A 22,102-nucleotide genomic window follows, 5' to 3' on the forward strand; every position below is an offset into this window, starting at 1 on the left:
ATAGATTCCGCCCTCGCTCATCAACAAAGAACATCTGCAAATGCAGCTCGTCATTACAATTCCGTACAGGAGGTGTTTGTGGCTCCCCATATGGGGTGTGCAGATATCATTTTGTCACTTGACTGTACCTGCTTCATCTTAGCCAGCTCGCGGCGTGTGTGCTCATCATTGCGCAGGTCTTTCTTGTTCCCCACCAGGATAATGGGAACGTTGGGACAGAAATGTTTCACTTCAGGTGTCCACTTCTCTGGAATGTTTTCTGGGTAAAACAAAACAAAAAAAGAAGATATTATCAGTCATTTGAATGCGTGTTACGATAACTCAAATATTTGCACATGACGTTTCCTGATATCAGATCAACTTGCTTATGCCAACAAAACCAAACAAAACAAAAAGATTCCATCGGTATTTGTCTTGTGAACCTCGCTCATCTTTGCTCAGTGATAACATTCTTCATTTTGACTGCATTATATTCCTGCACATTTACACTGTTTTGATTGAAACAAAATAAAACCAAAGTAGTGATAAAAATACAGCTTGTGTATGGCGTCAAAACAAAGGCCAAAATTCTCGCGCATAAAAAACACACTCGTGTGTCTTTCCGCGCGCAGCGTCTTTCTCTTGCTCTACGCTTCCACCCTTCTTCTCTCCTCCGTTCTGATTGGTCACTTTAAAGGGGAACATTATCACCAGACCTATGTAAGCGTCAATATATACCTTGATGTTGCAGAAAAAAGACCATATATTTTTTTAACCGATTTCCGAACTCTAAATGGGTGAATTTTGGCGAATTAAACGCCCTTCTAATATTCGCTCTCGGAGCGATGACGTCACATCGGGAAGCAATCCGCCATTTTCTCAAACACCGAGTCAAATCAGCTCTGTTATTTTCCGTTTTTTTCGACTGTTTTCCGTACCTTGGAGACATCATGGACGGGTGTTTATAACGATGGTTAAAATCAGGCACTTTGAAGCTTTTTTTAGGGATATTGCGTGATGGGTAAAATTTTGAAAAAAACTTTGAAAAATATAATAAGCCACTGGGAACTGATTTTTAATGGTTTTAACCCTTCTGAAATTGTGATAATGTTCCCCTTTAAAGCTCTCATATCTTCTAAAAACAAAAATCTGACACACAGTATATTGGTCAAGACAAAGAAGAACATAGCAAACATAACTTGAGACTTTGTTTTATTATTAGCATAATTGTCAATTCCCTCCTATTTAGAGATTAGACCGATTTTTTTGTAAGGGGCGCCGGAAGTTGGCAGACCCGTCAGCGATCCTGTTCTGTCTCCCTGTAATGTTTGTCTGATCTTGAATGGGATTGTGCTGAAGATTGTAATTTCCCCTCAGGGATTAATAAAGTATTTCTGATTCTGTTTTTAATCAAGTTTATCCATGACATGGAAATCATACGACATTTTTATCACCAGATATTAAGCGAACCCATTCTCACAGCGCGAGGAAAAGAGCTGCTCATAATCCTAATAGGAGGAAGAGCATTATGTGTAATTTTGCGCATGACTGCCTGCAGGCGCACAACCTCTACGGTTACATTGAGTGCATGGAAAAATACATTAAAAAGCCCAGAAAGTAGAGACTATTTAAAATGTATTAAAATGGTGAGATAGGAGGAGAGCGTGCAAGACTGATTGCTATGCATGACTGTGTGCGGGCGGAGGGTTTGCACTCACCCAAGCTGTCAGGGCTGTCTATGGAAAAGCACATGAGAATGACGTCAGTGTCTGGATAAGAGAGAGGTCGGAGTCTGTCATAGTCCTCCTGACCAGCGGTGTCCCAAAGTGCCAATTCCACCTGAAAAATCCATCAATATTTAGTACAATTCGACACCAAAGACAGTGGCTAGATATATATATATATATTTTTTTAATATTAGGGGTGTAACGGTACGTGTATTTGTATTGAACCGTTTCGGTACGGGGGTTCCGGTTCGGTTCGGAGGTGTACCGAACGAGTTTCCACACGGACATATTAAGTAGCGTAACGTACGTTGTGTAAACAATGCACTCTGAGGCACAACACACGGCATGCTAGCAGCTAACGGGCTTCAATAGACTGACCATACGTCCTCTTTTCACCGGACATGTCCTCTTTTGCAGAGCTGTCAGGGCGGAGTTTCTTAAATGCCTCAAATGTCCGGCATTTTGAGTTAGGGTTGCGTGTATTTTCAATGTACGTTCAGGGTTAAGAAGGGGTTAAAAACAAAACAAATTGTGTGCAGCAGCATTGGTGAGGGAGGGGCAGAGACAGAGAGAGCGAGAGAGTTATGATAAAAGCGCATGCGTCGCCAGCCTCTGCTTTTTATCCATAGATTTATCAGTTTTAATTTTTTATTATCTATAGCAGGGGTGTCAAAGCCACAGCTAATGTTTTAAAAGGCCCATGGCACATTCTAAAAATACTATTAAAATAAACAAAAACATAAATGAAATAAAAAAGCTTAAAAGTTAAATGTAATTTAGAAAAAGTTGCAATGTTGACTAATAAAACAAAGCTGTTTTAAAGCTGTCATTGCTCAAAACATAATATTGAATCAAAATCAATGTTATAATGAATTATTGACCTATCCAAGGTTCCCATTACTTCACATCAAATATTCCACTAAGAAAAATATTTTTGGTGGAAGATTTTGCAAATTTGGTAAATAACCCCAAAACTTATATTTTGTTGTTTTCTTACTGAACCGAAAATGAACTGAACCGTGACCTCTAAACCGAGGTATGTACCGAACCGAACCGTTACACCCCTAATATATATATATATATATATACACACATATTTATTCTGAAGTTCACCAAATTCATATTTATCATAGAAATCAGTGGTGTAGTTTCTGCATAAGCGTAAACCAACCAAGGCTTCTCAAAGGAAACGACAAGACTGCAACCCTGTCTGCATGCATGGTTTTGCAGCGGCACAAGCAGAAAAGATGGTAATACAGTGGAACCGTAAAATGTAATTAACACCTCAAAGGGTTCTGTAATTTAGAAACTGACCAAACACTTAAGAGAAAAATGCTTGCACACACGTATTATTACACACCTATTATCACAGTGCAGAATTATTTTTTTTTTTACACTTTTATATATGTACATTGAGGACGTTCAGGGTTTCCACTACATGTAATTTATTGTGGTGCACCGTCACGGCAAAATAAAAGCCTTAAAAATGAGGGGGCGGGGAGGTGTTTACCTGAAAACCAAATTAAATAATATATTGTATGAATAGATATGTATAACCTATTAATTAGTCACTATTGATTAATGAAACAAAAATCAGCCACAGAAAAAATTGGCCAATACTAACCCAAAATAGCCCTTTTGCTATCAGCTGATATACTTTTTTTTCCACAGAAACCGCACGACCGAAACAGGATGTTGTGATGATGCACGCTATTGTCTGAAGCAAAGACAGTATGTCTGCGATGTGAACGTACTTTAATATATCCAAGATGTACAGCGATCTTCAAAATGTGCAAATATTAGGAGGACTAGGGCGCTCTTCCAAGGAAAGAAGGTGCAGCTCGAGCAGCAGCACGAAGCAAGTGTGACGTCAGTGAGTGTTTTGGGACAGTAGAGGCTCGCTGTTTGTCACGGACATGGCGCGACAGAAGTAAAGAGTCTCTAAACACGAGTACAGTCTCCAATGACACCAGAAAAAGATGCTAGATTTGTTGCTTGTTGTTTTTAATCAATAATAAGTCACTAAAAAGATTGGAGAAGTCTCAAGAAACTTGAACAATTCTCAACATAGTGCGACCTGTTAGGTTGTACAATAAGCACAACAATTGAAAAATAGAGCAAAACAATATAAAAGCCGGCGGCGTTTCTGGGTGTTGTTGATAAATGGTTTTCGCTTTGCATCGTAGAGTTTTAACTTGCACTTAAAGATGTAACGACGAACTGCAGTTTCTGACAATTGTGATATCCTTTACACACTGATGTTGCTTTTTGATGTAGTACCGCCTGAAGCAGTGGTTCTCAACCTTTTTTCAGTGATGTACCCCCTGTGAAAAATGTTTTAATTCAAGTACCCCCCAATCAGAGCAAAGCATTTTTGGTTGAAAAAAAGAGATAAAGAAGTAAAATACAGCACTATGTCATCAGTTTCCGATTTATTAAATTGTATAACAGTGCTAAATATTTCTTGAACAATTTGGAAAAAAAAGATATAAAAATAACTAAAAACTTGTTGAAAAATAAACAAGTGATTCAATTATAAATAAAGATTTCTACACATAGAAGTAATAGTCAACTTAAAGTGCCCTCTTTGGGGATTGTAATAGAGATCCATCTGGATTCATGAACTTAATTCTAAACATTTCTTCACAAAAAAAGAAATCTTTAACATCAATATTTATGGAACATGTCAACAAAGAAATCTAGCTGTCAACACTGAATATTGCATTGTTGCATTTCTTTCCACAGTTCTTTTTGACAGACATTTAAAAAAAATCTCACGTACCCCTTGGCATACCTTCAAGTACCCCCAGGGGTACGCGTACCCCCATTTGAGAACCACTGGCCTGAAGGATCGAAGGTCACGGGCTTGCCGCTTACGTGCAGCGATTTCTCCAGATTCTCTGAACCTTTTGATGATATTACGGACCGTAGATGGTGAAATCCCTAAATTCCTTGCAACAGCTCGTTGAGAAATCTTGTTCTTAAACTGTTCAACAATTTGGTCACGCATTTGTTTCCAAAATGGTGACCCTCGCCCCATCCTTGTTTGTGAATGACTGAGCATTTTATGGAACCTGCTTTTATACCCAATCATGGCACCCACCTGTTCCCAGTTAGCATGTTCATGTGTGGGATGTTCCAAATAAGTGTTTGATGAGCATTCCTCAACTTTCTCAGTCTTTTTTGCCACTTGTGCTAACTTTTTTGAAACATGTTGCAGGCATCAAACTCCAAATGAGCTAATATTTGCAAAAAATAAAGTTTCTCAGTTCGAACTTTAAGTATCTTGTCTTTGCAGTCTATTCAATTGAATATAGGTTGAAAAGGATTCGCAAATCATTGTATTTTGTTTTTATTTACGATTTACACACTGTGCCAAATTCACTGGTTTTGGGTTTTGTATATTGGCAATCTGTGGGAAACTCTGATGTTACTTAAAAACCCCGCTTAACAGTTAAATAAAGTTGTTTTTCTGTCACATAGGAACAAGGTATTTGTATTATTATTTCCCACAATAAATCATTTCCCACTAAACCTCCCTTTAATATGGCACGCAGTGTACAATAGGGACTCTTACCTGTTTGCTGTCCACCTCTATGTCAGCCACATAGTTCTCAAACACAGTGGGGACATACACCTCGGGGAACTGGTCCTTGCTAAAGACGATCAGGAGGCAGGTCTTCCCGCAAGCTCCATCACCGACTATCACCAGCTTCTTACGGATGGCTGCCATTCCTACAGGTGGGGGGGAAAGATGTTTAAATAAATGTCAACACATCTGATCATTAAATGTGAAACAATTTCCTTGAGGTATCCCTGTGGTATAATGGCCACACGACTATAGCACATAGATAGAGAACAAGCTGTTCACATAAAATGACTTTTAAGGGTATTACATATCAACCAGATACAGTGGTGAGGAAGCGAGCTTGCTCAACTGAGTAAGAGGAAGTTATTGGGAAACAAATATGTACACACAATGAAATAGAGGAACTTTGGGGCAAATGCATGATTTTCTCTTGAACTTGACTTCATCTTTACAATCATTCAAAGGATGAAAAAATTGGTCAAACTTATCTGATTCACTGAAAAATGAATTTAGCGAATGGTGAGGTAACTACAGCGCGTAAAACTGATGACATAAAACGTCCGAGTGTGCAAATGTGACTGTTTTAAATTCTTTTATAATAGTGATGACAAACATAGCCACTAGCATTGAAGCTAGACACAAAATGACATAGGGCTTATTAAAAACCTGTTAAAAGATATAATTGTTAAAAATATTATAAAAACAAAATGTATAATGTCTTCGGTTTAGCCAGTTAGATGTTGTTTGATCTTCTTATAGCTCACTCAATCACTTGGTAGTAGAGGAGTAACGATACACAAACATTTCGGTTCGGTATGTACCTCGGTTTAAAGGTCACGGTTCGGTTCATTTTCGGTACAGTAAGAAAACAACAAAATATACATTTTTGGGTTATTTATTTACCAAATATGTAAACAATGGCATAACATACATATACACACAGGGTCCATTGCCAGGGTTAATGTGGTCAACATATATAAAATAAAAACTAAATAAGATAAGGCTCAGAATGGTTTCTTAACAAAACCTTTCTACATATAAAGTGCTTTATTTGATTGATTGATTGAGACTTTAATTAGTAGATTGCATAGTACACTACATATTACGTACAATTGACCACTAAATGGTAACACCCGAATACGTTTTTCAACTTGTTTAAGTCGGGGTCCACGTTAATCAACATTAAAGTGCCTCAAGTTGTTGCTCAGATTAAATAAAATGACAAAACTTTTCTTCTACATATAAAAAGTGCAACATATAACTAACTTGGCAGTAAGAGGATATATGGGCTTATTGTTCTTCCACCATAGAAGTGGGTCAAAATCTAGTTTCTAATGCAATATGGTCTTAAATCTGCTGCTATAAAAACATTTGTTATTGCATTAGCCCTGCCTGACTCGCCGAGGAGAGGCTGCTTGAATGGGGTGGTGACGCTTCAAATGGGTTAGCATGTTTGACGTGTTGGTAGAAGCAGCTGCTGAACCTCAGTCCTCCATTGTTGTATCGCGCAGCCGAAGTGTTCCCAAACGGGAGATCTTAACGAAGCAGGAGGGTCTTCCAGCTCTGACTTTTACATGTTGTCGTAGCCCGGTCGCTGCTAGCATGCCGTGTGTTGTGCCTCGGTGTGCATTTTTTACACAACGTGCGGTACGCTACCGGGTACTTAATATGTCCGTGTGGAAACTTGTTCGGAACACCTCCGAACCGAACCGAAACCCCGTACCGAAACGGTTCAATACAAATACACGTACCATTACACCCCTACTTGGTAGAGTAGAACCTCTTCATAATTATGTCATTCGTCATCAAAACACAATAGCTGTGTCTCAATTCATTCTTTGCAGTGCGCATTTGTGGACAACAACAGAGCAAAAATAAATTACACAAAACATATACAAGTTTGGATGATCATTTAAAAACAAAGTATTTTATAACATACAAATGTATAATCTCATGTGCTCAAACTGTAGTTGTTGCGATTAATTTCCTCTGCCTTCATTGCAAATAATTACATGATAATAATAATATTATGCTATCCCAATTGTAATATTACTGGCTATAATGCAACCATATTGATGAGGTTAGAAAAGTTCATCAATTGTAAATTACATATTAATAAAGTAAGATTGTGTGGTGTTGCTGTATGCATAGACCGTTAAGACTCTTTCCGGAAAATTTGCTGGATTGTCTGCGTGTTTTTAAAAAGGTACACGTCCCACTACAACAAGCGTAAAAATAAATCCATCATTAACCAATATTCAGGAATAACAACTTTAGAACGTGAGTCAACACATAACACATCTCCATGACAACCATCTCCCATGATCGGTCGGCTATAATTGCAGGAAAATCAGATGGCAAAGGTGCCGGTAGTTCTTAGCCGCTTCCTCTAAAATAACAAAGGACCAAGAGAACACAAAAAAACATTTTGACATTCTTCTTTTAAGTTTGTCATTATTCAAACGTGTGCGACTGAGCAGCAGATACGTGACGTAAATGTAAGGGCGGGGACAACATACGTAACCAGGACTTGTTCCGTAGGCTAGACCGTCCCAATTCATATCGCCAAGACTAGGGATGTCCCGATCCAGGTTTTTGCACTTCCGATCTGATACCGATATTGTTTTTGCACTTCCGATCCGATACCGACCGATACTGGCCTATCCGAGCATGTATTAAAGTTTAAAGTTATTTAGCCTACTTAGTTGTCAGAATCATGTTGAAAAGGGTTTTAGTACTCTTGATAACAACTAGCCAGCTGAATTAGGGGAGTTTGAATAATACACAATGGTTGGTAACAAGAAACTGACCTGTTTATTCCAAGGATAAATACAAAATAGACAAAATTATACATGACAAACAGAAATGGCATCATTGAACTAGAAGGCTGGGCGATATGGCCTTTTTTTAATATTGCGATATTTTAAGGCCATATTGCGATATTTTTGCGATACACGATATATATCTCGATATTTTGCCTTAGCCTTGAATGAACACTTGATGCATATAATCACAGCAGTATGATGATTCTATGTGTCTACATTAAAACATTCTTCTTCATACTGCATTAATATATGCTACTTTTAAACTTTCATGCAGAGAGGGAAATCACAACTAAAAAAAATCACTATTTTTTTCATACGGTGTTGATCTGGAAATGTTTGCCTCAGCATTTTGATGGTGTGGGCGTGTGGCACCGAACGGAGATAAGCGTCTCGACAGACGTTACAATATTTGAACAATGATGACGAAAACTGTTTTCTCTGTCGTGTCCGTGTGTCGAAAATTGTTATGCGCTTTTTTTTTTTTTTTGATTTTGTGCGTGGCATAGATTTGCCGTGCGCAGAGGACGCTTGAGCAGTGCGCAATTGCGCAGGCGCGCACCTTAGAGGGAGCGTTGCTCGCACGGCTGCGCTAGCATCACAGCTAACGTTAGCCATGCTGCTACGTCTACGTATGACGTGACAGTATGTGACGTGTGTAAGAAGGTGCGCTTGCTGTCTGTGAAAGGGTGACACAGGAAAGAGTGAGAAGTTAAAGTTAAAAGTTAAAGTACCAATGATTGTCACACACACACTCTAGGTGTGGCGAGATTATTCTCTGCATTTGACCCATCACCCTTGATCACCCCCTGGGAGGTGAGGGGAGCAGTGGGCAGCAGCGGTTGCCGCGCCCGGGAATCATTTTTGGTGATTTAACCCCCAATTCCAACCCTTGATGCTGAGTGCCAAGCAGGGAGGTAATGGGTCCCATTTTTATAGTCTTTGGTATGACTGTCGTGTAATGCCAGCAGCTAAAAGCAACTGCGTGAGAATCCACAGACCTGTGGATGTGTTGAAGGTGTGCTGGAAAATGCGGAACGGAAATTAGGGAGCCGCAGAAAAGTGGAATGCACTATTTAAATCGGTGCGTTGGAAAACATGGACCGTTTTTTTTTTTTTTTAAACTGGATCTGGATCGGCATTTTCCCATGCCTTGCCGATACGCATTTTTTGGCAAATATCAGTGGCCGATCCGATCTAAATATCGGATCATCCCTAGCCAAGACCCACACTTTGCCGACCGCATGGGCTGGGCCCTTGGAAGGATGCAGCCCCCGAAGTGAGACACAGCTAATGTGGTTCATTTTGTGTGTATTAGCACCTTTTGTTTTATTCCATGGTATATGCAGGTTTGGTATTTTATTCTGATCGTAAGTTTTTTCAACAATCTGACTAGGAATGTGCCGATGGATCGGACACCGATCAGTATTAACCGATTTTCTTGAAATGTATGTGATCGCCATTGCCGATTGATGCCTTTCAATGCATTTCTTTAGATCTTAAGTAGTATTATCACTGGAGGACGAGGCTAAACATGGTATAAAGAGAAAGCAGGACCAGGCGTGCTAATAGCTAAGCTAGCTGTTAAGCTAGAAACAACAGACAAAATGAGTTTAGTAAACTTAAGAAAGTGCCGATGCAACCACATTACAGCAAGCTATTAAAATGTAGATGAATAGAAGTCTAGAGAGAGGGTAATATAACAACTGTTGGTTTGTCAGCATTGTCAGTCAGTACACGACATGTAAGAGGAGGGCGGCTCGATCTTTAAATTGGTAGTGTTGACGCCAAGGGAAATATCATTTATAATGAACACTAGAATGTGAGATCGATATTTTTTTCTCAAAATATTTTTACATATTCAGAGAATAAGACTAAGAGTAAAAACCAAATAATTTGAATGAGTAGCAGATAGAAGTTTTTTTACTTTGTTTTGCTCAAAATGGTTGAATGAGCATAGAATAAGGGACTAATTAAAATATTGTGTGATATTATTTAACTATCAATAGCACTCAGCATAAATACATAAAAAAATAGCATTTTTCAGTATAGGTATCGGCCGATCTCACTCATGGATGATCGGTGTTGGCAGCATAAATCTCTACTTTTGAGACTGTTATTTTATATTTTCTTCTTGTAATTAAGCTATTCTGATTAAATAATGTCCCTAATGGATTAATAAAGTCTGTCTACGTCTAAGTCAATCTTTATCGTTATTGCAACCATCTGCAATGTATATCACAATGACAATTTTAGGCCGCATCGCCCATCCCTTGCTGCAAGCGTCCTATAAATGGTCAATGAATTATCTAAGTAGGACAGCGCTGTCAAAAATATTAGCCCAATCACTGGATGACTTGAAGAAGAAAAGACCAAAAATGGGGCAGTGGCTGCCTGGAGGCATGTGTTTGACCAGCCACTGGGTAAAAAGTCTCTAACAATGTGCTCTCCCTTTAACAAATGCCACCTCAGCGCTGAAAGGCAAGGCATTAGGGACACTAATGGCTGCTTCACTGCTGATAAAGTCAAAAAGAGTATTGAGCGACGGCACGCCATCAGGCACAAAAGGTGAATATCAACGTCTGTAGCCCCTCATTAATCTCCATGCTTTGTGTTAAAATAGAAAAAAGGTGGCACAGGAACACACCAGAAAAAGCAATGACACAACAAAGAAAGGCGACACAACAGGAAAATGATCATTAACATAACAGGAGCTTGTTGTGTCTGAACTCAAAAGTCATTTCCTCCCCAAACTTGAATCTTGTATCAACAACAAATACGCAGCAGCCTATTATTCCCAATCTTAAAGCCAGCACAAAGACAAATAACAGGTCAGATTACACATGGCAGGGTAAAACGTGTCAAATTCCCATGTAAAATGAATAAGGTCTCTGAACATTTTGGTTGTTCTTTACAAAAAAGGATGCATCATCCCGGAGTGTTGTTCAGGAGCTTCGCAATTACTAATCTAAATGCAAAATGCTGATAATAATTCTGTCAAGAAACATTGCAGATGTTTTCCTTCGGCCTCCAAAAATTCACCCATCAGAGGAACAGCACTGAAACTGGCTGAAGCGCTGAATGCTGAAGAGGATGAGTGACGTGTGTATTATCCATCCATCCATCCATTTTCTACCGCTTATTCCCTTTGGGGTCGCGGGGGGCGCTGGAGCCTATCTCAGCTACAATCGGGCGGAAGGCGGGGTACACCCTGGACAAGTCGCCACCTCATCGCAGGGCCAACACAGATAGACAGACAACATTCACACTCACATCCACACACTAGGGCCAATTTAGTGTTGCCAATATTAAATCAATCGAATAATTAGATTAGATTTAGATTTATCGGTCCCCGTTGGGGAAATTCATTTCCACTGCCGTACATTTAAACAATAGACATTACACATCACAAAAGAAAAATAACAAAAAGACATCATACATGACCAACACATTTACAGGCTTCTCAAGACAGGTCGGCCGGGCCTGCTGTTAAAGGGGAACATTATCACCAGACCTATGTAAGCGTCAATATATACCTTGATGTTGCAGAAAAAAGACCATATATTTTTTTAACCGATTTCCGAACTCTAAATGGGTGAATTTTGGCGAATTAAACGCCTTTCTAATATTCGCTCTCAGAGCAATGACGTCACAACGGGAAGCAATCCGCCATTTTCTCAAACACCGAGTCAAATCAGCTCTGTTATTTTCTGTTTTTTTGACTGTTTTCCGTACCCTGGAGACATCATGCCTCGTCGGTGTGTTGTCGGAGGGTGTAACAACACGAACAGGGACGGATTCAAGCTGCACCAGTTGCCCAAAGATGCGAAAGTGGCAAGAAATTGGACGTTTGTTCCGCACACTTTACCGACAAAAGCTATGCTACGACAGAGATGGCAAGAATGTGTGGATATCCTGCGACACTCAAAGCAGATGCATTTCCAACGATAAAGTCAAAGAAATCTGCCGCCAGACCCCTATTGAATCTGCCGGAGTGTGTGAGCAATTCAGGGACAAAGGACATCGGCAGCACGGCAAGCAATGGCGGCAGTTTGTTCCCGCAGACGAGCGAGCTAAACCCCCTGGATGTCTTGGCTCACACCGTCCCTTATGCCACCGAAGATAATCAAGAGAAGAATATCGACCCTGCTTCCCTGGCCTGCTGACATCAACTCCAAAACTGGACAGATCAGCTTTCAGGAAAAGAGCGCGGATGAGGGTATGTCTACAGAATATATTAATTGATGAAAATTGGGCTGTCTGCACTCTCAAAGTGCATGTTGATGCCAAATGTATTTCATATGCTGTAAACCTAGTTCATAGTTGTTAGTTTCCTTTAATGCCAAACAAACACATACCAATCGTTGGTTAGAAGGCGATCGCCGAATTCGTCCTCGCTTTCTCCCGTGTCGCTGGCTGTCGTGTCGTTTTCGTCGGTTTCGCTTGCATAAGGTTCAAACCGATATGGCTCAATAGCTTCAGTTTCTTCTTCAATTTCGTTTTCGCTACCTGCCTCCACACTACAACCATCCGTTTCAATACATGCGTAATCTGTTGAATCGCTTAGGCCGCTGAAATCCGAGTCTGAATCCGAGCTAATGTCGCCATAGCTTGCTGTTCTATGCGCCATGTTTGTTTGAGTTGGCATCACAGGAAAATGGACGGGTGTATATAACGATGGTTAAAATCAGGCACTTTGAAGCTTTTTTTAGGGATATTGCGTGATGGGTAAAATTTTTAAAGAAACTTTGAAAAATAAAATAAGCCACTGGGAACTGATTTTTAATGGTTTTAACCCTTCTGAAATTGTGATAATGTTCCCCTTTAAGGGCGGCTATAGCTGCAGGGATAAGGCTTTTCCTGATTGCTATGAATCAACTTCCGACAATGAGAGGACAACATTGCTCTATGGACGCCCTAATGAAATCAAATATTGATTTATGACCATTATTCCATTATGTGGAGTGAGAGGCTGTCAATGCAGTCAGCCTGTGGAAACCCTTTCACACAGTGGGCGCGAGTAAGGCAAAGGGATTATAGATTTTAAGGATTAATTTGAATAAAAACGACCATTAATTGACTTTGACAGCGATGTCCCGCTTACATCTGTCAGCCTTGAAGCGTACAAGCTTCCATCCAAGCACCCTGCTGCACATTAATTAAACAGGTGTGCAAGCGGCACTTTGGTTGCCAAATGGCAGTGCTTTGCTCCAAATGAATGGTCATTCTAATTAGCAAAAAAGCAGCATGGAAATCCATCCTAGCAGCTGACACCGACTTTAGCTTTTTGTGACCCAGGAGGGTGGGTGGTTCTGGTAGGCACTGCTTAATGCCAGTTTAAATGGGAGATAATTGGACTCGGCTGATTTAGGGTTGCGCGATATAAATTATATACATTTTGCAATTTTAATTATCACTGGAGGACGCAGAAATAGCTAAACATGCTACAATACACACCGTAGGAGGATATGCTGATTCTGCTGGAGCTTTAGAATGAAAACATAGGTGGGCCATTCGATACAAATATCGACAGTAACAATACCAAGTATAGAATCAGTATATGGTTGATATTACAGTGGTTAGATCTAAATTTCATTACCAAAAAAATATTTTGCCGATTTGGTTGTTTCAAAATTCAGGAAATAAGTCCCTGGGCACAGGAGGGCTTTAAGGGCAAAACCCAAATGATTTAAATCAGAGCCAAGAATAGGATGTCATTTAAATATTGAATTGATATTGTTACACCATCATCTTGTGTTTGTCTGATTATAATTGTGATCCAAAATTTTATCATTTAATGATCTTGCCAATCTGAAGTATCAGTATCAGAAAATTTTAAGTATAAAAATTGATATGACCAATACTGTCCCTGTAATTACTTGGTATTGGATCAATATTTATATTTGTAGCATTGCAAAGTAATGTTAAGTATCCAAACAAGAAAAGAATAGGTGTTTATTACATTTTAACAGAAGTGTAGATAGAACCATTTTACAGCAGAATGTAATCAGCTATTAACGGTAAATTAACATGTAGATTAATATCAGTTTTGAAAAAGCAATACATTGGAAGTGATGCCATGTCAGCAGCTAAATACGGACATTTTGAAATACCTATCATTTATACACCAAATAATATATTGTGATACATATCATTATTGCAAGAGGCTACTATATATATATATATATATATATATATATATATATATATATCTCCCAATATAGATTTTAGGCCATGTCACCTTAAATCCAATCCACTTTATTTATATAGCACATGTAAACAACAAAAATGTTTCCAAAGTGCTGCACAACAATATTAAAAACAATATTCAAATATTATCCTTAGCTCCACCAATGACTGAATAAAAACAAAAAAATAAATAAATATAAAACCAATGTAAAAACAATATAAAAATAAATATGATTAAAACGATTTTAAAAGGGTAAAACCAATTAAAACAGTAAATAGAAATCAAAATGTATAAAAAAAACACAGAGGACAACAGAGGACCACACAACTCACGTAGTGTTAAAAGCCAAAGAATAAAAGTGGGTCTTAAGACGAGACTTAAAACACTCCAATGTGGGAGCAGTTTGAACATGGAGGGGCAGAGTGTTCCAGAGCTTAGGGCTGACCACAGAGAAGGCCCTGTCTCCCCTGGATTTAAGTCTGGTCTTGGGCACCACGAGCTGGAGCTGGCTCTCGGACCTCAGAGAGAGGAGTGTAAACTTGGATGAGGTCCGAGATATACTGAGGTACTTAAAGGAAAAACTTCCTTCCTCATGGAAATTATGCTGCCACCTACCATTCCACCGAAGACATCCTTGTAAAAAGCAAGCTTTTCTACACATCTTAAAATAAAGGCTGGAGCGCCGCCAACTATCGGTCAGTCAGCTACAGATGTGGGACTTGTGGATTTGATCACTTTATCTTCAACAAATAGGATAGTGATGTTGCAGTTAAAATGCGACTACTGTTAGCACTTTATAAGGGGATCAAACCTAGAATATTTAATTTCCACAGATTAAACAATATTATTTTATTAGTCAACTCTACCATATTATACATAACCAGTCAAATGTAGGACTTGACTGTCCTAAAGAGCTCCTTATGTTGTGCTTTTCAAACTGGCTTGTTAGTGTAAACCACCCCACGTCTAAACGCTATGCTGTCCAAAAAGGATGACTTTAGCAATATTGTTCGATAATTACTGGTCTACAATAAAAGTCTATCCATTATCAGTGATTTCGTCCATTACCCAGACCAGAGTTTTTCAACCTTTTTTGAGCCAAGGTGCATTTTTTTCCATTTAAGAAATCCGGAGGCACACCAGCAGAAATCATTAAAAAATGAAACTCGGTAGACAGTAAAAATTCGCTGTCGCAATTGTTGGATATTAATTCAAACCATAACCAAGCATGCAAAGTATGTGTACTGTCACCACCTGTCACATCCCGACGTGACTTATTTTGAGTTTTTTGGTGTTTTCCCGTGCGTAGTGTTTTAGTTCTTGTCTTGCGCTCCTATTTTGGTGGCTTTTCCTGTTTTGTCGGTATTTTCCTGTTGCAGTTTCATGTCTTCCTTTGAGCGCTATTCCCCGCACCTGCTTTGTTTTAGCAATCAAGAATATTTAAGTTGTTGCTATCTTTTTTTGTGTGGACATGATTTGTCATGTCATGTAAGGGTGTACTTTGTGGACGCCGTCTCTGCTCCACACACTGTAAGTCTTTGCTGTCGTCCAGCATTCTGTTTTTGTTTACTTTGTAGCTGTTCAGTTTTAGTTTCGTTCTGCATAGTCATCCCTAAGCTTTAATGCCTTTTTTAGGGGCACTCACCTTTTATTTTATTTTTGGTTTAAGCATTAGACACCTTTTTACCTGCACACTGCCTCCCGCTGTCGTCTGTATATTATGATCACGACAAACCATCGTCGTCTCACACGACGTGTTCCCGACATCTACAAAGCAATTAGCTACCGGCTGCCACCTACTGATATTGAGGAGAATAACATGGTTACTCTGCCGAGCTCTAGACAGCACCGATACTCAGCAACGGCACATTATTTGCGGGTTATAATTACCGGTTTGCAAAAAATATTTTTAACCCAAATAGGTGAAACTACTTACCGTATTTTTCGGACTATAAGCCGCAGTTTTTTTCATAGTTTGGCCGGGGGTGCGACTTATACTCAGGAGCAACTTTATGTGAAATTATTAACACATTGCCGTAAAATATCAAATAATATTATTTAGCTCATTCACGTAAGAGACTAGACGTATAAGATTTCATGGGATTTAGCGATTAGGAGTGACAGATTGTTTGGTAAACGTATAGCATGTTCTATATGTTATAGTTATTTGAATGACTCTTACCATAATATGTTACGTTAACATACCAGGCACGTTCTCAGTTGGTTATTTATGCCTCATATAACGTACACTTATTCAGCCTGTTGTTCACTATTCTTTAATTATTTTAAATTGCCTTTCAATTGTCTATTCTTGGTGTTGGGTTTTATCAAATAAATTTCCCCCAAAAATGCGACTTATACTCCAGTGCGACTTTTATATGTTTTTTTTGTTCTTTATTATGCATTTTCGGCAGGTGCGACTTATACTGCGGTGCGACTCATACTCCGAAAAATACGGTACTGGCTTGCAAAAAATATTTTTAACCCAAATAGGTGAAACTACATACCGAATTTTCCGAACTATAAGGCGCACCGGATTATAAGGCGCACCTTCAATGAATGGCATATTTCAAAATGTATTCATATATAAGGCGCACCGGATTATAAGGCGCACCTATGCATCCATAAGATGTAGCTGCGCTAAAGGGAATGTCAACAAAACAGTCAGATAGGTCAGTCAAACTTTATTAATAGATTACAAACCAGAAGCGCTTCTTCTTCTACGGGGAAAAAAAAAGTTGGCGGCTGTTTAAAGTAGTTGCGAGACCTAAACTTTATGAAAATTAATATTAATATTACCGTATTTCCTTGAATTAGCGCCGGGGCGGTAATTAATTTAAAACCTCTTCTCACTCCTGCGCTTACCAAAGGCATGCGCTTATAAATTTGAGTGTGATGTAAGGATACCATCATGGCATCGCTTAATGCCGCAATCAAATTTAAAGCACAATGAATCATCCTGGGAGTTATTTTTGTTTGGGTCTGAAAAGGCAATAAAATAACATAATTACCGCCTGTTAGCAGGTTTTCTTAGCTCATGATTTGTTACTAAAATGTTACTCGTACAACTGCATCAAAATGACTCATATTTGACACACGCAGCTATATTAATAAAACATTTTTTCAAAATAAAGCGCTTTGAAAGACGCAACTCACACAACAAAAAGTCAGCGCTCCACCACTACAAACTAACACGATATTAATAATAATAATTGCAATGACCTTAAATCCTACCAAATAGCTCTTTATCTTCTTCCTTTTATGCGATTTTAAATTATTGAAATTAGCCTCCTCCATTTTGAAAATGATGCCTTGAAAGGTAAAGTGTCACTCGTGACGTGACGAGTTTGACCCGACGTAATTCTAGGCATATGCTAATTATTTGGCGAAACGAGTTTGACCCGGCGGTAACTCTAGGCATGCGCATATTATATACCCGGCGGCAATTCAAGGAAATACGGTAATCCATATATAAGCATACCTGCCAACTTTTGAAATCAGAAAAACCTAGTAGCCAGGGTCCAGGGGCCGCAGGCCCCGGTAGGTCCAGGACAAAGTCCTGGTGGGGGGGTTCAGGTTCGCCCCCCGACGCAAAATGATTGATTGCATTCAGACAGGTTAAAATGTTGCTAAAACCATCACTTTTCTATCAGTCACAGTGACTTTTCAAAACAAAAATATTACAGCAAAAATCATATGGGTTGATTGACATGTTTATTCTGTAAGCTAACTTCAATAGTTTGAAATTATTTTGACAGTTAATGCCAGTTATCCTGTCAACCTTTCACAAGACTTCAATTTGTTAATTGAAAGTATAAACAGTATAAACACTTTTTACAGTAAACAAATGGTAAAACAGTACTAAACAATTCCATTAAAAAAAAAATTGGTGTCATTATTAACTTTCTGTCCAAGCTTGTATAATCTACTGCCTTGTTCAATTGTAAAAAATATTCTGTGCCTAAAATTCACATTTCTATCACAATTATCATACTGTAAACATGGTAAGCTAACTTCATTAAAATTAATAGTCCTGTCAATAGCATGGAATTACAATTCAAATGTAGTTTTTTTGTAAGCCTTTCAAAAGAATTCAAAATATGAAAAATTAATGAAAATTAATTTAAGCCATCAGACACTTGAAAAGTGGCACATCACATCTCTAATGTAATCATTTTAACTTTTCAACAGAAATAGCACTGCAAAAATATTAAGGACATACTTCTGTATTTTGGTAGTTATGCTGTCAACATTTAACAAGATTTCTTCAACTTGGACTTGAAAGCATAAATAGTATAAACACTTTTAACAGTATAACAGTACTAAACAATTCCAATAGATAACATTGGTGTCATTACCTTTTTGTGGCTAAAATCCAAATTTAGCAACGGCATTAGACTTGTGTTTTTTTGTCCCAACGTGGTCTTTTACATCGCTAATTCCTCCGTGTCCGATCGAAAAATCTTGTCTGCACAAGGTGCAATTCGCGTAGTTTTCACCCTTTTTGGAACGGATAATTATTCCCGGATAGGCTTTTGAATATTCTTCACGGAATGACTGCAGTTTTCTTTTCGGTTTAAGACTCGTTTGCGATTTTTCTCCGGCTGATTCCATGATCGTTCGCTCGTTTGGAAACAATGGCAACAGGTGCCTCGTGCTTGGCAGCGGTGCTATAAATAGCCTCGCGCATGGCATTCGGAATGGCTCGATAGGAAGTTACGGGAAGCAGTGTCGATTGTGATTGTTGTTACGCGATTCCGTGAATAAAACTTTAAAAAAAAAAAAAAAAATTAATTAATGAAAAACCGTATTTTTGATCACTGCAACCGTAACCCGGAATAGGTTGATGAAAACCATACTAATTACGGGAAAACCGGAGTAGTTGGCAGGTATGTATAAGGCGTACCGGATTATAAGGCGCACTGTCAGCTTCTGAGAAAATTTGTGGTTTTTAGGTGCGCCTTATAGTGCGGAAAATATGGTAATCTCCCACGGCACACCAGACTGTATCTCACGCCGCGGCACAGTGGCTGAAAAACACTGCCCCAGACAATAAAAATGACATATTTCAAGAGAATAGAGAGGTCAGCAGCACAAGGAGAATTGTGTCCTTTCCTATGAGAGCTCCCAGTATAAACCAGTGTTTTTAAAGCAGCCTGCCACTGGGTGGGTCACCAGAAAGATGGCGTCATCGCAGAGGCAACAGATGGCTAGTGTGTCCGCAGTGGAAGAACGTGTGGGTGGCCTCAATTCAAATTCAACACCCGAAGAAAACCACATTAAAACACGCCTATGACTTATTACTGATGGGGTGGGTCAAGCCTTACATGTGACAGGCGTTACATTTGACAATATTAGCTGGCTTCACCGCCGATTATCATTCTATACGGTCAAGATATAAATGAAACGTTTTATATTTGACAGTATAAGAAAAACAAAGTTTTATTCTCAAGTGAATGTAGACTTCATGAAAAAGTCAAGGAACGGTCGAGAAAATAGCCTCTTTGTTTGGCTACGGCCGTTTCGCCAATTTAGGCCAACGTTCATAATTCGATTTTTTTTATACACACACGATTAATTATAACATCATCCTTGCTCCCTAGAAAAAAAGGTTGTTAAAGTCAGCGCGGGTCCTGCGTTCGAATTATCGCAGTTCCACGTCAAGAGTATAACTGTCACGAAAGTGCGGAAGCGGCATAAGCAACTGAGGTCGTTCAAGTGGGGGGGGGGAAGCTAAAGGAGCTAGCATCGGCTAACCCCTCGCTTAACTTCAACAGCATTTCTCCTCCGTTCCATACAAGACAATATAAAAAAACACATCTCCATACCGTCGTGGAAGTAAGTTTACCTGCGGTTTGTGAGGACAGAGTCGCGTATTCGGCGGAGGAGAGTCTCTCGCTGATGTTCCGCCACCAGCCTCGCTCAGTCTCTGAGACGCGAGTGCGTTGCTTGACGGGAGCGCGCAGGCGAGGGTTGGGAACTCGGGGGAGGGGTGGCGGGCACGCGCTCCGGGGCCACACCTGCGCGGGCACGATAGAGCTGACGATAATGAAGGGCGCTCGTCACGTGACAACTAAATAACGGGGAATATGGTCATGAATCAATGTGCGCATGTGCTACATTTATGAACAGGTGAAACACTGCGGCTGTTTTTGTTTTGCTATCAGAGCGACGCAAACTTTCTTTCAGTGGCAGTGCAAGTTTGCGCTTACTGCCCCATCTAGTGGCCAGTTTGGGTGTTTAAAAAAAACAAAAACTAAAAAAACAAGCATTAAATGTCACTGTGGTGTAACCCAGTGTTTTTCAAATAGTGTCACCTATTTGGGTTAAAAATATGTTTCGCAATCCAGTAATTATAGTCTGCAAATGATGTGTTGTTGTTGAGCAGGCCTGGGCAGGGCCGGCCCGTGGCATAGGCCGTATTGGCAAATGCTAAGGGCGCCGTCCATCAGGGGGCGCCACGCCAGTGCCACAAATGTTGGAGAAAAAAAAAAAAAAGTTGGTACTATTATTTCTAAATACAAAAAATAATCCCACGTTAATTAAAATGCAAAGTAAAGCCTATATAATAGAAATATTATTTGTTACAACATTACCCCCCCCCCCCCCGCACGGTGCGCCCCCTCCCTTCCCGCATCATGACTCTTTTTGGACGTCACCACATCAAAAAATCAACACAAGATGTCAAAACGGCCAAAACTGTCCAGGGAAGAAAAAAGAGAAAAGAAGAGGAGGAGAAACGAGAAAAAGACAGAGGTAGCAGGTAGGTAACGTTAGCCTACATGAAATTATTTGTCTGTTACAGAATGTGATAGTAACCTGGCTTTTTAGCATTAAGCTAATGTTACATGATTCGGCAATTGCTAATCAATAAATAGCTAGTTCTGTTTTAACGTCGGGTTAATATTGTGGAGGGGGCTAAGTTGTTATGGAAAATAATAATGTAACGTTAGGTAATTACAGTACTCCCACCTTACATACCTCAGGGACATTTGTATTAGATCTTTTAAGCAGGTGTTTTTTGTTTACATTGTTATTGCCTTCTGGTTAGCTAATGTTTGCCCTGCAGGTAATAGTCACTTTTCCACCCCTTTATATATTAGGTATAGTTGTAAGCCTAGTTGTTAAAGTGCACATCATTAATGTTAATTAAGCAATATGTATGTAAAAAATATTGTATTTCATATATTCATTTTTTATTTTTGCATTCATTTATTTATTCATATTTTTTTTATCTTGTTAACTATTCTGATTGTTAATTTGCTTTCTTTAAGTAAAAAAAAGGTCAAAGACAAAGCTATTCGGTTTCTTGTGAGTATATACACTTCACTGCCGATGTGGGGGGGCGCCACCTAAAATCTTGCCTAGGGCGCCAGATTGGTTAGGGCCGGGCCTGGGCCTGGGCCATTATTTTGACTGGGGGGCCAAATTTAGAGAAATAAATAAAAATAGGAAAATAAATATAGGATGCTTTGCAGTGATTTTATTCAAAGTCAACATAAAGCATGGGTGTCCAAACTTTCCCAACTAAGGGCTGCATACTGAAAAATCTAAGCTTTTTGATGTTTGTCATTCTCAGAACCAAGAATATAGATTTTTTTTTATTTTTTAAACCCGTTGGGCTCCCCTTAAATTTGGTACCAGGGACCAGGAAGGGCCTCAGTCATAAAATGTTAAAAAAATAAGTCATATATAATTAAAAATGAATTAAAAATGAATAAAAAAAAAAAAAAATGTATTCGAACGCCTACATCTCTACATGCACTTCAGGTCTATCAAAATAAAGTTATTTAAA

General features: G+C 39.1%; 1 protein-coding gene and 1 long non-coding RNA gene across 2 annotated transcripts in view; one reads left to right on the top strand and one right to left on the bottom strand.

Moving 5' to 3' along the window:
• Positions 1-20,273, bottom strand: part of rhoab (ras homolog gene family, member Ab) — a 27,198-nt gene extending 6,925 nt beyond the window's left edge. The window contains exons 1-4 of the mRNA XM_061974481.1: positions 20,156-20,273; positions 5,284-5,441; positions 1,698-1,818; positions 129-259 (exon numbers count right to left, since the gene is read on the bottom strand). Of these exons, the coding sequence (XP_061830465.1) occupies positions 129-259; positions 1,698-1,818; positions 5,284-5,439 (408 nt within the window). The 5' untranslated portion in view covers positions 5,440-5,441; positions 20,156-20,273. The remainder of the gene's footprint in view (positions 1-128; positions 260-1,697; positions 1,819-5,283; positions 5,442-20,155) is intronic.
• The window catches only part of LOC133615792 (uncharacterized), a 517,593-nt gene that overhangs the window by 436,530 nt on the left and 58,961 nt on the right, over positions 1-22,102 (top strand). The gene's annotated exons all lie outside the window — the stretch shown is intronic.

The sequence above is a fragment of the Nerophis lumbriciformis genome, linkage group LG01 (assembly GCF_033978685.3).
Source record: "Nerophis lumbriciformis linkage group LG01, RoL_Nlum_v2.1, whole genome shotgun sequence".
In the NCBI taxonomy this organism is placed as follows: domain Eukaryota; kingdom Metazoa; phylum Chordata; class Actinopteri; order Syngnathiformes; family Syngnathidae; genus Nerophis; species Nerophis lumbriciformis.